Below are 13,777 nucleotides of genomic sequence, written 5' to 3'. Positions count from 1 at the left end.
GTTCGGGCAAGCCCGGCCAGCCTCGGGCTCTTTCGTGGAAAGATGAGCGGATAAGCCGACTTGTAGAACGAACCGGGCTGCTTCTGCTTCGAAGCAGTCAAACCGGGTCGAAGATGTGAGGAATCGCCCTCCCCTAACTCACAGACAGGAAGCCTCCAATGTCGCTGCCCGAGCAAGTACATGGTGGAACATAGGTCATCCAGGAGGGGAACGGGAGCTCATCCAAGTTGTAGCTTTTCATAAGCATAACCCTCCGCCCTGACACTCAATCCGGGCCCTGATCGTCCAGATCATCCATCCCCTACACCAGGACCCTGGAATGGTGTCCGGCCGCTGGCGTCGGTGATGCTCCGTTCCCGCCAACCATGTGGTTCGAAAACAGCCGTAAAGATAGATGTATGATCCGGATCAATCTGCTCAATTCCTCTGCAGCAAGAACATCCGAGTCGATGAATTGAGTTGGAACCCCGGCGCTACCATTGTGCTTACCCCGCCTCCAGCAGCGATGCTCCGTCATACTTGGTGCGTGCATGGATGTATATGTACCTCGATTCCAAACTACCACAGACGCTCAAGTTCGTTGAGGCTTCTGGAGAGGGGAAGCAACGACGACGGCCAAACCAAGCCGCATCCACCATGACCTCCGCCCTCAAATCATCTTTGCCCACTCAAGTCTCCACGGTTTGTGATGGGATTGCGTCTTGGAATGGTATAGTGTAGCCGTCAAACGCAACTTGTGGCAGGTCGTAGAGGAGTCTCCCCCCCAACCATATGTCTAGCTTGGGGTGAGTGCTGGAACCCATCCTCCGTGCTAGAATCTCCCGCCGGGAACTTTTCCCGGGTGGGAGGAGCTGAGTCGTGCGTTCCTTTCGGCGTCATTGCATCGCCGGACCGAGCTGCACACGGTCAACAGAAGAATGGGTTGAAATGCGTGACGCGCATGCGAGGGAAGCAAGCTCGTCAACTCATCCTCGCAGATCACCTCAGGGCGATAACCGCCGCTCTCCACTGCCCTTCAACGACCCCCGTTGCATCTGCTGCCCATCCCACACTCGTGTCGATCCGGGAGCAGCCAGCCATCGGCCGCCAAGCAGAGCGGGCGGGCTGAGCTGGCTCCCCTCCCTCCCCTCTCCTCCTCTTCGCCCTTTTTGGGTCTCTCTCTCTCTCTCGCGCGCGCGCGCGCGCGCCCACGGGACCGTCAGCCCGCTTCTGGCGCTAGGGGGAAGGGCTTATCCTTGGGTACGTACCCTGATGGCAAGGGAGGTACCTGACAGGAACCTGAACGGCTGGGCTGCTTTCTCAATCATGCTACCTAGGTATGTGCCTGGCAGCCTTCAAAGCCACTTCCAGTGTTACCCCAAACTGCCCAATTCGGGCAATGTGGAGATCGCGGAACGAGACGGAGATGCGGCAGGTGGTTTAGAAGGACACTACCTCGTGCACGACCGACAGCTCGGCTTTCCAGGCAACACAACGACCGGTGCTGCCGGATGTATCAGCTCCCTGCTTTTTTGATGGTTTCCCCCCCCTTTCTTTTCTTTACCGGCTGTCAAAATTCTGTTGGCGTCCTCTAGGGAATGTCAGGGCCGCCTTCTCTTGGGGTTTGCTCCAGAGACCTGTTTGTGGTTGAAACCAAGCGGATGGGGATGGGAGTGGGAGTGGGCACGGGAACGGTCGATCCTCCTTCTACTGCGCTGCGCTGTGCTTCAAGAGAGAGCTGTTGCCGCTGTGCTGCCACCGCTGCCGCCGTATCTAGATGAGTTATCCGCCGGTTGGACAGGGGGATCCCCTTTTGCCATTAACCAACGTGCTGGATCACTTAAAGTGAGATGGAGACCGCCAATCCATATATCTGCTAATAAACAAGGGGTCCGAGAAAACTTGAGACCAAGTGGCATGGGCCCCGTTTCGCCTGCGCTGGACAGTGAGGTCGGACAATAGCAACAGCAATAACAAGTTATCTTCGTCCTGACCGACAGACGTTCCTTGATGCGACCTGTTCGAAACACCCCAGAGCCTAGACATGCGAAGAAGATAGCAATACAAGCACCAAAAAAATTGTGAGGCGTAATTTCTTATTTGCCGTCGCCGTCCCTATCTAGCATGGCCTTCAGTCCTGGGGGCGACCGGCGGCTGATCAGAGATGGAGGGTATGAGCTTGGCCAGTGCCGTTAGAGGAACCCGTCTGAAACGGCATGTGGACTGCGGTTCCCTCACCATGGGCAGGATGCTAGCTGCGTGCGAACTTCTTCTTTTTTTCGGAACCTGAGAGTGATCGAGGACGTCGTTTCTCGGCATGATTGGCATGTGATGTTAGGAACACGGTGAGATATGCACCGACTCTGAATGCCTCTCGTGGTCGAGCTTGTGTAAAGTGACATGCAGTTGTTGTCCGTTCATCCAAACATACTGACTTTATGGCTGGGCTTCTCTGTAGACCGTTCTGTAAGCCCTTGGCAGATGATTCGACTTGGGCGTAGTCACATTAAGGAAGCTACCGTACCTACCCGTACCATGAAAAGCAAAGCTTTTCCCAGTACGGGCCAATCTGGTATGCCGCAGCGTACGGCATTATCGACAGAGATCCTCCGAGGCAAATGTTGCTCTTCTGATGTTCCCACTGCGATACGTGCTCTCCTGCTCGGAGTTGGCTAGATTTGACGGTGGACCGTAGAGAAAAGGGCTGGCCAGGGGCAACATAGACACTCTTCTAGCAGGAGCCAAACTGTGCAATAGGAACTGGATCGAGTTGATCAGTAATAGGGCCAAAACGCCGCCCAACAAAAGTGCAGAGTAGGTCTAAGTACTGAACGAAGCGTTCGTTTCAACCTCTCTTTTGCAGCCAGCATTTTCATCACCTCTCCGTCCCTCAACGGTAAGAAATCCCACGCGCCTTTGTGCACAAGTTCATATCCCCCAATATCCCATACCAAGCCAGTCGATGGTGGTTCCCCCAACTCCCCATATGCTTCTGCTCTGTATACCATATTTGTGACATTTTGTTTTGGGCAGAAGGGTCGCAGGTGGTTAGACAGTTGTCGTCGGTTAGGCTGTTCTGTTGGCCTTTTCATCGCCACTTCGCGCATTTGTTGCCTATTGGGTCTTGAAGAGGAGGATCGCGCAGTGACCGAGATAGAAGTAGATGAAGTGCTTAGTTTCTGTGTCGACGAGGTCAGTTTATAGCTTCGACTCAGGATAAGGGTACCCGTCCAGGTGGACCAAAATGTAAACTCTCGACAGACATACCATGGGTTACAAAGCTGCCAAAGTTGCGACCGACAATGCAGTGCCATGTAGGACCCTTACGTTCATCAAACTACGTCCGCGATAAGTCAGCAGCTGATCGCAATCGAAAAGGAGAAGAAGGGCAGGCTGGACTAACGGTCCGCTTGATATGCTGGGCAATATCCTGGTCACAGCCAATGTCAGTATAAGACGTTCTCAATAGACGCAGAGCACGCCGAAATTGCGAACCTTCTCGATGCTGAACTTAGCCATGGCCTCCTGGGCTGTAGAAGGGTCGTCAGTATATGGCGGGATCTGGCGGAGGGGCTTCCCAAATGATGACGTTACATACCGACTTCAATTGACTCCTGCTGCATGTCGTCGGTCTGAAGACTGTCGGTCAGCACCCGGGGGTCACGGCGCTCAGTTATGGGCGATCCTCACCATGTCGGCGCTCTTGACCTGGGCTACATCCACAATTGCGTTAGCACTTGTTGTATATCAGGATAGCAGACTGCTCTGCTGTCGCAACAGACCTTCCAACTTCTCCCTGGGGGCAGGCGAGGTGCTCTTTGCGTCGGCCATTGCGATGATATGTGATGTTGCAGATATGCCTGCTGTTTGCGCGATCGTATCAGCACCGGTCCAGGTGTTAGTTTCGTTTGTACAGCAGGGCTCGGGCAAGCCCCTCTTCCTCCGTCTCGTCTGCTGCTAAGCCTTCGATCGCCAAGGTAAACTCACTTATGTGGAGAGATGAGCCGATCAGCTGAGTTCAAGAGGGCCAGAAGTAGAATGCGCTTACTTACCTTGGAAGGCTCTAAACAAAAGAATCGGCTTACTTGACGAGGGTCTTGGGGATGTGTGTCTCGCGTGTTTTGAGAAAGCCTGACAAGTGCTCGCGACAGGAAAAGGTTCCATTCCAGTTGAGTCGTAGTTGGGTTGCCAGAACGCACGGGCCATAGCTCCTTCCGAGGTGGCATGCTACGCTAACAAACAATGTTGACATGAAAGGCGGGGCTGGTCACATGCTGATAGCGATAACGATGGGGCGGAAGTAGGAAGAAGAAGAAAAAAAATTCGAGGTAAAGTGCAGTTTCCTTCTTGAATGGCAACAAATCTTTCAACATCCCTCCTCTCTGTCTCTTCCACAAGACACTGTGGCCATGCATTTATAGCCGCCACAACCACTTCGAGCACCCAAGCTCATAATCTTCCATTCTTACTGTTGTAACCTTTTTTGTGTTTTGTTCAGAGATACCCCCTTTCGTAATGACTGCTGCCACTGCCGCCTCTACTACCGCAATGGAGACCTCTCGTATTTTTGTGAGAGGGCTTCCGCCCAAGATCACGGAGGCTGACTTCCGGCAACACTTTTCAGCGGGAGGCCGTGAGGTTACGGATGTCAAGGTCATCCCCCAGAGAAGAATTGGCTATGTTGGATATAAGACACCAGAGGTTGCTGCCAAGGCGGTTAAGTACTTCAACAAATCCTATATCCGCATGTCGAGGATCAATGTCGAACTCGCTAGGCCGGTATGTTGAGACTCTTTTAAACAACTTGAACCCCATATGCTTATACTCCTCTTCCAGATTGCAGATCCCGTCCTCCAACACACCAAAGGGGCCACCATTCATGTGCCTCTGGCCACTCCGTCACACTCGGCTGCCCTTACGCCACCCGGCGCCGAAGACAAGGATGTAAAGAAGAAGCGGAAACGCGAGGATTTGGATGAGTCTGACCCCAAGCTACGCGAATTCTTGCAAGTCATGGGCCCTAGTAAGAACGCTGCAAATGATGTGCCAGATGTCTTGGACCCTGTCGCAGCCAAGGAGCAGAAGAAGTTGCTCCAAGATGGCGAGAGTGACGATGAGTATGAGGCTATCCCTTCTCGGCCTGAGAAACGGCAGATGAGGGAGGTGCCAAAGGGAGAGCAACGTTCGATGCCTACGCCAGAGAAGGATGAGGTGATGCCTGATGCTGCTCCTGTTCCTGAGGCTGCGGAAGACGCGCCTCAAGAACAGGCTTCCGTCCCTCCCACCAACGTGGTCACGACAGACGATGATTGGCTCCGTTCAAGGACGAACCGATTATTGGATCTAGTGGATGACGACGAGGTCCTCCAACCTCCAGCCCAACAAACTGAGGGAGAGCCACTCGGATGTGCACCCGCGGAACAGCAAAAGCAGCCCGCAAAGGCTACCGAGCTGCCCACGAGCGGCGATGCCAAGAGTGGGGCTGCTGCTGAGGATGCCCCGGCCCCTTCTAGTAAGGTCGAGGATAACGACACCCTCGCCACCATCAAGCGGAACGCCAGACTGTTTGTTCGGAACCTGCCTTTTAGTACTAACGAGGATGACCTGCAGACGCACTTTGGACAGTACGGAGAACTTCAAGAGGTAAGCAAGCAGCTTTTCATCCTGTTCCGTACCACTCAATGCCATTCAATCATGTGATGAATCCAGATAGGGACAGCTTACATCAAATGATGGTTGATGCGAACCTTGGATCGGTATTTTAGTAGATGCTTCGACTTTCTGAAAAATGATTTGCGTTCTCAGCTGCACACCCGAACCAAGCGACTGGACTCAGATTGCTAATATCCCGTTAGGTACATTTACCAGTCACTGCTGCAGGCGCAAGCAAGGGCTTTGCCATGGTACAGTTCATGAGTGGCGAGTCAGCTGTTGCCGCATTCCAGTCAACGGATGGTCAGACTTTCCAAGGGCGACTTTTGCACGTCTTGCCTGCTGAGGGCAAGCGTGATGCCGGGCTGGACGAGTTTGCAATCTCAAAGTTGCCCTTGAAAAAGCAGAACCTGATCCGCAAGAAGGCGCAGGCTGCCTCTAGCACGTTCAACTGGAATTCTTTGTACATGAATCAGGACGCAGTCAACGCCTCGGTGGCAAGTCGCCTGGGTGTGTCCAAATCAGAGCTTTTGGATCCCACGTCGGCAGATGCCGGTGTTAAGCAGGCCATCGCCGAGACGTCGATCATCCAGGAGACTAAAGCATACTTTGTATCGAACGGTGTAGATCTCGATGCCTTCAAGTCGCAAAAGCGGGGCGACACAACCATACTGGTCAAGAATTTCCCGTTCGGAACCACCATGGAAGAGCTGAGAACCATGTTTGAGGAGCACGGCACCGTCCTGAGGGTGTTGATGCCGCCTAGCGGTACCATTGCCATTGTGGAGTTTGCGCAGCCAGCGCATGCAAAGGCGGCGTTCGCCAAGCTAGCATACAGGCGCATCAAAGACACTGTGCTGTTTCTCGAGAAGGGTCCCAAGGGCCTTTTCAAGAATGACGCCTCAATAGACATGACGCAGGGCAAGGAGGATCGGCCCACCGGTGTCCAGAAACTCAGTGTTACGGAACTCTTGGGACGGGACGAGCAGGGTGAGGCTGACATTGAAACTACGTCGTTGTTTGTCAGGAACCTCAACTTCTCCACAACCACGGAGAAGCTGGCAGAGACGTTCAAACCATTGGACGGCTTTGTGTCCGCGAGAGTGAAGACCAAGATGGACCCCAAGAAGCCGGGACAAGTGCTGAGTATGGGATTCGGCTTCGTCATCTTCAAGACCAAGGAGCAAGCACAAGCGGCGCTCAAGACTATGGATGGATTCGTCCTCGAGGGCCATACTCTTGCCGTCAAGGGTTCGCACAAGGGCCAGGATGCTGCAGAGGAACGCCGGCGGGAGGACAAGGCCCGCAAGGCAGCTGGGCAACGGACGAAAATTGTCATCAAAAACTTGCCCTTCGAAGCAACCAAGAAGGACATCCGCACCCTCTTCGGCACTTACGGCCAGCTCAGGGCGGTGCGGCTGCCCAAGAAATTCGGCAATTCGACAAGGGGTTTTGCTTTTGCCGAGTTTGTCACACCCCGAGAGGCCGAAAACGCGCTCAACGCGTTGCGAGACACCCACTTGCTGGGCCGCAGGCTGGTCCTCGACTACGCAGAAGCCGAGGCCGTCGATGCGGAGGAGGAGATTGCCAAGATGCAGCGCAAGATCGGTGGGCAAGTCAACAAGGTCGCCATCTCGCAGCTCATGGGCCAGAACAGGAAGAGGGTCAATATCGGAGGCGACAACGTCGACGAAATGGATATGTGATAGGAGGGGTTGAGGAACATCAACAACTCGAAAGGAGAAAATAGAAGCAAATCCAATACCTGTCTCTGGAATCACACTGTGGGTGCTGTACCGATCTTTCCTACAGACAACTACACCACCGTCACGTCATTGAGTATTTCCTGCAAGTGACATGATATTGATACCAGTCGACAAGCATGTGCCCTGCCTGTTCCCCCTTTCACTCTCCTCTTTGCCCTCTGTAGGATGTCACTTTCTTTAGCTTCTGGCTCTAGTGGCTATCCATCCAGCTGTAATTCTGTATGTAAATCTGTCTCGCTCATCCCTTGCCCCGCGATTCGGATCCCTGTCCACCCCTTGTCACCCTTCCGATCAATCCCCCCCTTCCAGCGCCCCTCGTCTAAAAAATAAATCGACCCGCTATTGAGGGCGCCTTTTCCCCGTGGCACACATTACCCGCGGCGGCGAGAACGGAAGCCAGGAGGCTTTTGTGTTAAACGGTCGGTGGGGTTGCGGAGGGCGAGTGCAGCTCACTACAGCCTGTGCTATTTAGCATCATATGCGCTTCACCATTGGACGGGTCATAGTAGAAACCGAGGGCGAAGAGGCGGGATGGTATAGGGGCTGGGGAGCTTCTGCCTGTCATCTGCCCTTCTCTTTCTGCCTGCCCGGTCCAGCTGGACGAACTCTATCTAACTAAGTATATGTCCCTCGTCGCCTCCTTGACCCGCAAAGCAGGAATGCACACATTTCCTTCCTCAGTGCTCTGTCTCTTTCTAATCTGGGCAGCATGCCAACGTCCTTGTGCACTATACCCTTTCTTCTATTATGTGTCTGATTTCATCTCTTACTTCTCTCTTCCCCGCTCAGTACTTTTCATCTTGGAAGATTTGTGGTGAAGATAGGTCTTAAGCCAGCACCGTGTTGAGAAACCTTCAAAGCCCCATCAACAGTTGAAGCTTGTCCATTGTCATTCTCCTCCCAGCCTCGTCTGTCTCCCAGTGGATATGATAGCAGTTGGACATTTCTGAATGAGGCGTGGTGGGTTTGGTGGTACTTGCTGAACCAAGAAATCGCAGCTTACCCGAATTGGCAGCAAACGCTCCTTAGACCAACCCCTTGCATGTTCGGCGCCCTCGATTCGTTCACCCCTCCAGCTTGTATAGTTCCAACGATATTCGCCATGTGGGGATGTCCCTTGTCAGACTAACAGACGTTCGTGTATAGTTAGGCGACTTAGTAGTTGTAGGGCGAAGGGGAAAGCCCATCCAGCTCATCTTGGGCGTTCGGTATTGGCCAACGCCTGCCTCGAGGGTGCATTCCTTCTAAGCTGCCAAGTCATTTCAGTCAGATTTGAGCCTCGCACCATCGTTGGATCTGCCATTACGACGACCCTCCTCCCTAACGGCCCAGAAGCACGCCCACCCAGCACCGTCCTTACTTCAGAGCTTCTCACCACTTTTTACCCTCTCTTGCTTGCCTGCTGGTCTTTCCCTTGGCACCCTGGATAGCCACTCTCGGATCCCCATCCGACTTAGCTTGCCGGAGCTTTCTGTGTCTATAATTCTTTACGTGCCTTTCTCTTCCTAGAGTTACCTCTTTCTGAATGTGTCTTGCCATCGGCCCCGCCATCCCTTTGCTCACTCAGGACCCCATTTTCCACTCCAACAGCTTGGGCGCGAAGTGACATCTGCCATCCACCCCGCTCAGAGGGGTATAGTTCGCAGGCGTCTCACAGTCCGGAGCCTCGAACGGAACCCTACGGAAGCACATGCTCTGTGTCTAGCTGTTCCAAGGAGGACAGGGCTGGGAGATGTTGACATTCGTACCCGGGGAATGGACGAGACGGATGATAAAGCAGACGGCTAGGAAGGGGGCGTATGTGTTGCCGTCCATCTGGAACCCGGGGTGCCGAACCAAATGGATGGCCTTTCCAAAGCTCACCATGCACCCACTCTGCCAGGTCACCCCATCGCTCTCTTCCTCTCGCTCGGAAAGCTAGGGACTTTGTGGATAAGCCTGCCCAGTGATGTCGTTCGTTCCCTCGCCTCCTCTCTACCAGACATTGAAGCGGGTGTACCTGACTTCAGGAACTTATATTGACGTACGCCCCATGCCAGTCTCATTCCTTCCAGACTCTCCAAGCTCTTCTCTTCCTCTTCCGCCATCTTTACTTTCTATCCTTTTGCCCGGCAGCACCAGTAAATCAAAATAGAGAAGCACTTTCAAAGCAGTTCCCAGAGCTGTGGAAATCAAACACGCTCCTTTCATCTTTGCCCTTTTCCTAATCAGAAAATACCATCCCAACGCTCACTTTGTCATCATTACCCCCCATTCCAGTCCTTCTCGAGAGGAAATTTGCCACGAGGAATTCATAATCCCGGAGCATATCACGCTGGAGATCAAGCATTTGCAGTCGCCTCACTTAGCAACAAAACCCTTGCCTGCCCCGTCACGGAATTCCTGAACAGTCATTCCTTTCACTTATCCTTTTTGCCTCCCAACTTTCCTTCCATTCTTTCAGTCAAGCTTTCCGTGCTTGTCAAGGAATCCGTTTACAATCCAGTCGAACTGTCTACCGTTGGAAAAGAAAGAAGACCAGGAACGGAATAAGTTCTACGCATCAACCAAACCCCATACCATCCATCACCCTTCGGAGGAATCCCCAGCAACACGAGATCAACGCTATATACCCAAGAAACGCACAAATGGAGCACCCGCGTCCAATGCTCCCGTCCCAACGCTACTCTCCCTCGCCCGTATACAGCTACGACAGCAGACGATGCACGCCGACGGGGAGACAGCCCCTGAAGGAGTCAAATGGCAACGCCCAGCCGGCTGGCTCTCATCTGGGCAGCCTCGCATCTTCATGCCGCAATAGCCCCCTTGGCCTATTCTCTCCTAGCTTTACTGGCATACCTACACCACCCATTGTGCCGTCTCAGGCCGGGGTTGATTACAGGACCAGCGGTAGCATTCGAAGGCCAGATGCCCTCCAAATGGCCAGACGGGCACGGCCTGACATCAACCCTATCTACTATGCTCCCGAGTTTCGACCCTACCGTGACAAGCAAGATCAGAAGGACCCCAATGAGAAACAGATCTGGCCTCGGGTATTGGAAGATGCCTTCCTCGATTGTAAGATTTCCCACATTGAGTAGCGCGGTACCACCCTTGCTGATGCGATGCCTAGCCCTGCTTATTATCCCTCACATGGGGAGGAAAAAGTACAGCATGCAGGGCAAGCAGTTTGGACGGAACATGCTCATCAGCGAGTATCTTTGGATCGCGTACTGCGACAGCCTGCAACCTGGACAGAAAGCAGAGGAGCGGAAGAGGAAGCAGGTATCAAGTCACATCCAAGTCGTCAAGAAAATGTTTGAAAAGCACCGGTGCTGTAAGTCAGACATGAATCATATACAGACATCGATATCTAACATTTACCCAGACCACTTCTTCTTTGTGAAAGACCCTGACAAAAGCGAGGCCCGTCTCAAGGATAACATGGAGGTTGCCTCGTTCAAGGACAACCCAGTTCTGATCGCCCTTGCTGAAGGTCGTCTTCCGGATGTCCGTCCCAATTATAAATACTTTGCGCAGATCCTGGCCATGGACTCCCTAGTGGTCATGAGACCCAAGACAGCCTGGATCTTTGTTGCCTCCAACAACGTGAGAATGGACGAGGACGGCGAGATTTACGACCACCACGGCAAACCCCTCGACAAGAGCTACTATCCCCACTTGGAGAAGAACATGCACAAGGAGGATGGAGCTTCCAGAGGCCTTAATGGTAGCATCCTCTTGCATGAGTATAACAAGGAACTCTCCCAGAAAGAATCCGCCGCCGTCACCGAGCTGGCACAAGAATGGGAGACCAAGTTCCCGGCTCTACACGAGTCGCTTGAGTTCGCCATCCGCGATAACAAATGGCTCGACATCCTGGAGATGACTGTTACACTAGAAATCCATCCTCGTAGCAACTTTCCCGCCGGTTCGGAGCTCAACGGCTTCGTCGAGCTAAGCATATCTTTGCCCGCGCTACAGAACCATCGCTGGAAGTGCGTCACGAAGCTGGCACGCCCAGAAGAGCTCCGCCGTGCCGAAACCGACCGCCTGATCGTCGAACAGACGAGCGAGGTGGGAATTCAGTACACCCACCGACCCGGATGCCAAGAGAACAAGTTTGAGTGTGACTGCCGCAGCCGTCCTAGGCAGGACGTCCGCGTTCCTTTCCCTGCGGCCGAATGGGCCAGCATCCTCAGCACATGTGCAGGCTATCTTGAGCCCGCGGAGAACAAGGCCAAGATCGAGGACGACGAGGATAGGTCCAAGGCTGCCGAAGACGCCGCGATCGAAGCCGAGAGAACCACCGCCGAGTTGATCCAGCAGGTCGGCATGTTCCAGGAGCTGTGGTCTATTCCGCCTGACAGCTCGGATCGCCGCGCGTGGACGCGCCGTGGCATCATCCTATGGAAGTTCCGCACAATCCACGCGTTTGACGACAAGTGGAACCCCATCTTCGAAAAGCCGGTGCCCCCAAAGGGCAGAAAGCCTGCTGACGAGGAAGACGAGGAGCAGGGCACTTCGTCCCGACGCGGTGGTCGGTCTAAGCGGGTTTTCAACCCGCCCGGCACGACCTGGCGGTTCCTGACGGCTCTGGATCCGGTTTCTTCTGCCCATCAGCAGAACGTATGCATCAACCCCGCGGCTGCCCCTGGCCGCGATATGCTTATGGCCCCAACACCTCCCTATTCTCATCAACTCGCAGCCGTCATGAACGATAACCTGACCTCGGCCTGGGACCCCGTCTCCATGTCTGGTCAGCTGCCTAGCCTAGCATCCACTGGGACACTTGGATTGATGGACAACTTCTCACACGGGCTGGCGACGCCTCCCCCAACGGCATCAATCCACTCGTCGTATGCGAGCAGCTATGACGGCAGCCATGAGCTGGCAAGCGGGTCGCATCACCATCATCATCAACTTGACTTCCTCGCCGCAGCCTGCACCAGCTCCATGGATAGCCAGAGCACTCTGGTCACCGATATGGGTCCCGCTTCCGCTGACCCTTTCCTGTCGGCGACGGGAGGCATTCAAGTGTCAAACGGCGTCGGCGTCGGTGTGTACGACGAAGGTGAGGTCGAAGGGATCTCCGATTGGGACACTGCGACGTCGTCTTTCCACAGTCTCAATCACTGGAACGGCTGGAACGAGACCTCGGACACAAAAACGCACCAATGGCAGAACGAGAACCAGCGCAGCGCCGCAGCAAACGCCAACCTCTGGACCGAAACTAAGGATCATCATCAGACGTGGAATCAGCAGCCATGGGCCCAAGCCGTCTCGGCAGTTGCTGCCGTTGCCGGCACGGACGGCAGGTCCGGATGGTCGCCAGTTGACCAGCAGCGCGGGCTGCCCTCGTTGGACCAAATCACCCCGCTTAAGCCCATGTCCGGGATGAAGAGGGCGCGCTCTAACAGTCTCGACATGGAGAACCGGGAGAACTATCCCGCTACAGCAATCCAGAAGCTGGTGCATCACCGAGCGCCAGCAGCTGTGATGGATGAAAGCGGTCACGGACACCGAAGCTGGGAATGAAACGTTCACAAAGTGACTACAAGGTGGAAGACAGTATAGCCTGCCTCTGGAAACGAGTCTCTTACTATTCCAGAGCTTTGTATGATACTTGTATGCGGCGGGCATGCGAGTAAGGTGTAGGTGGGTGGTGGGTGGGATGACTGACGGCCGATTCATGTGTGAAACGCTTAGAAGAAAAAACACAAAAAGAAAACCCTCTATAAGAAGAGTTGGGGGGGGAAGGAGGGGGTACATTGTAAGGAAGTGGGGGAAACCCGTGATTTGATATACTACTGGAAAGAAACGACACCCTTTGATACCATAATTTTGTTTTGTGGAGTTAGTATAGGGTGTGCTTGTGGAGCTTAGGCTAATGAAAACAGAAGACAAATCTTGCTTCGGTTTCCACATCACGGCTACGTTGGTCCGACAAGACGGGATGTTTCTCCCGTCGTCGTCCGCGCTTGCGGGCTGCGGGATGGGTTGGGACGGTCCAGAGGGCTTGGTTGAGGGATGAGATGAAACGCTCAGAACAGAGGCGGCAGAAGGCGGATGGATGGATGCCTTTTCATGTACCCACACTCGGGTGTTCCCCGGGTGAGAGCACTTTTTTTTTCCCTTTTTCATCAGCGTTTGAGGTGATGGAAGTTTAAACATCAGATGACCCCCTGTGTGCCAAGACAAGTGTTTTATGATACGTTGTATACACACCACCACGATTGCCAACAAGAGTGGTTTTGTGTTTCTTCGCTTCGCATTGTTGTGGGCATCGCGGCGGCTGCCCAGCCTATAGAGGCGAATGTGGTGGACTCTTCCATCATGGCTGTAGCGCCCGGACATAACGGTGCTGATATTGCCGGCAACTGGGACATTCAGTTGCATAT

General features: G+C 53.9%; 3 protein-coding genes across 3 annotated transcripts; 2 read left to right on the top strand and 1 right to left on the bottom strand.

Annotated features, from left to right (window-relative positions):
* Positions 1–3,093: 3,093 nt before the first annotated feature.
* GLRG_00683 (dynein light chain type 1) lies at positions 3,094–3,810 on the bottom strand (the record flags this gene model as incomplete). The annotated part of the gene is made up of 7 exons (XM_008091368.1): positions 3,094–3,158; positions 3,247–3,316; positions 3,383–3,409; positions 3,475–3,509; positions 3,578–3,611; positions 3,670–3,692; positions 3,762–3,810. The coding sequence occupies 7 exons, from the start codon at positions 3,808–3,810 to the stop codon at positions 3,094–3,096; spliced, it is 303 nt and encodes a 100-aa protein (XP_008089559.1).
* Positions 3,811–4,527: 717 nt separating this feature from the next.
* GLRG_00682 (RNA recognition domain-containing protein) lies at positions 4,528–7,337 on the top strand (the record flags this gene model as incomplete). Its single annotated transcript, XM_008091367.1, has 3 exons — positions 4,528–4,758; positions 4,816–5,622; positions 5,835–7,337. 3 exons carry the CDS (start codon positions 4,528–4,530, stop codon positions 7,335–7,337), a joined length of 2,541 nt encoding a protein of 846 aa, XP_008089558.1.
* A 2,687-nt stretch (positions 7,338–10,024) lies between these two features.
* GLRG_00681 (uncharacterized protein) lies at positions 10,025–12,914 on the top strand (the record flags this gene model as incomplete). Its single annotated transcript, XM_008091366.1, has 3 exons — positions 10,025–10,454; positions 10,510–10,713; positions 10,765–12,914. The coding sequence occupies 3 exons, from the start codon at positions 10,025–10,027 to the stop codon at positions 12,912–12,914; spliced, it is 2,784 nt and encodes a 927-aa protein (XP_008089557.1).
* Between the last annotated feature and the right edge of the window lie 863 nt (positions 12,915–13,777).

Source organism: Colletotrichum graminicola (assembly GCF_000149035.1).
Source record: "Colletotrichum graminicola M1.001 genomic scaffold supercont1.2, whole genome shotgun sequence".
Lineage (NCBI taxonomy): Eukaryota > Fungi > Ascomycota > Sordariomycetes > Glomerellales > Glomerellaceae > Colletotrichum > Colletotrichum graminicola.
Note: the sequence above shows the minus strand (reverse complement) of the source record. Positions and strands in the feature narration are given on the sequence as shown.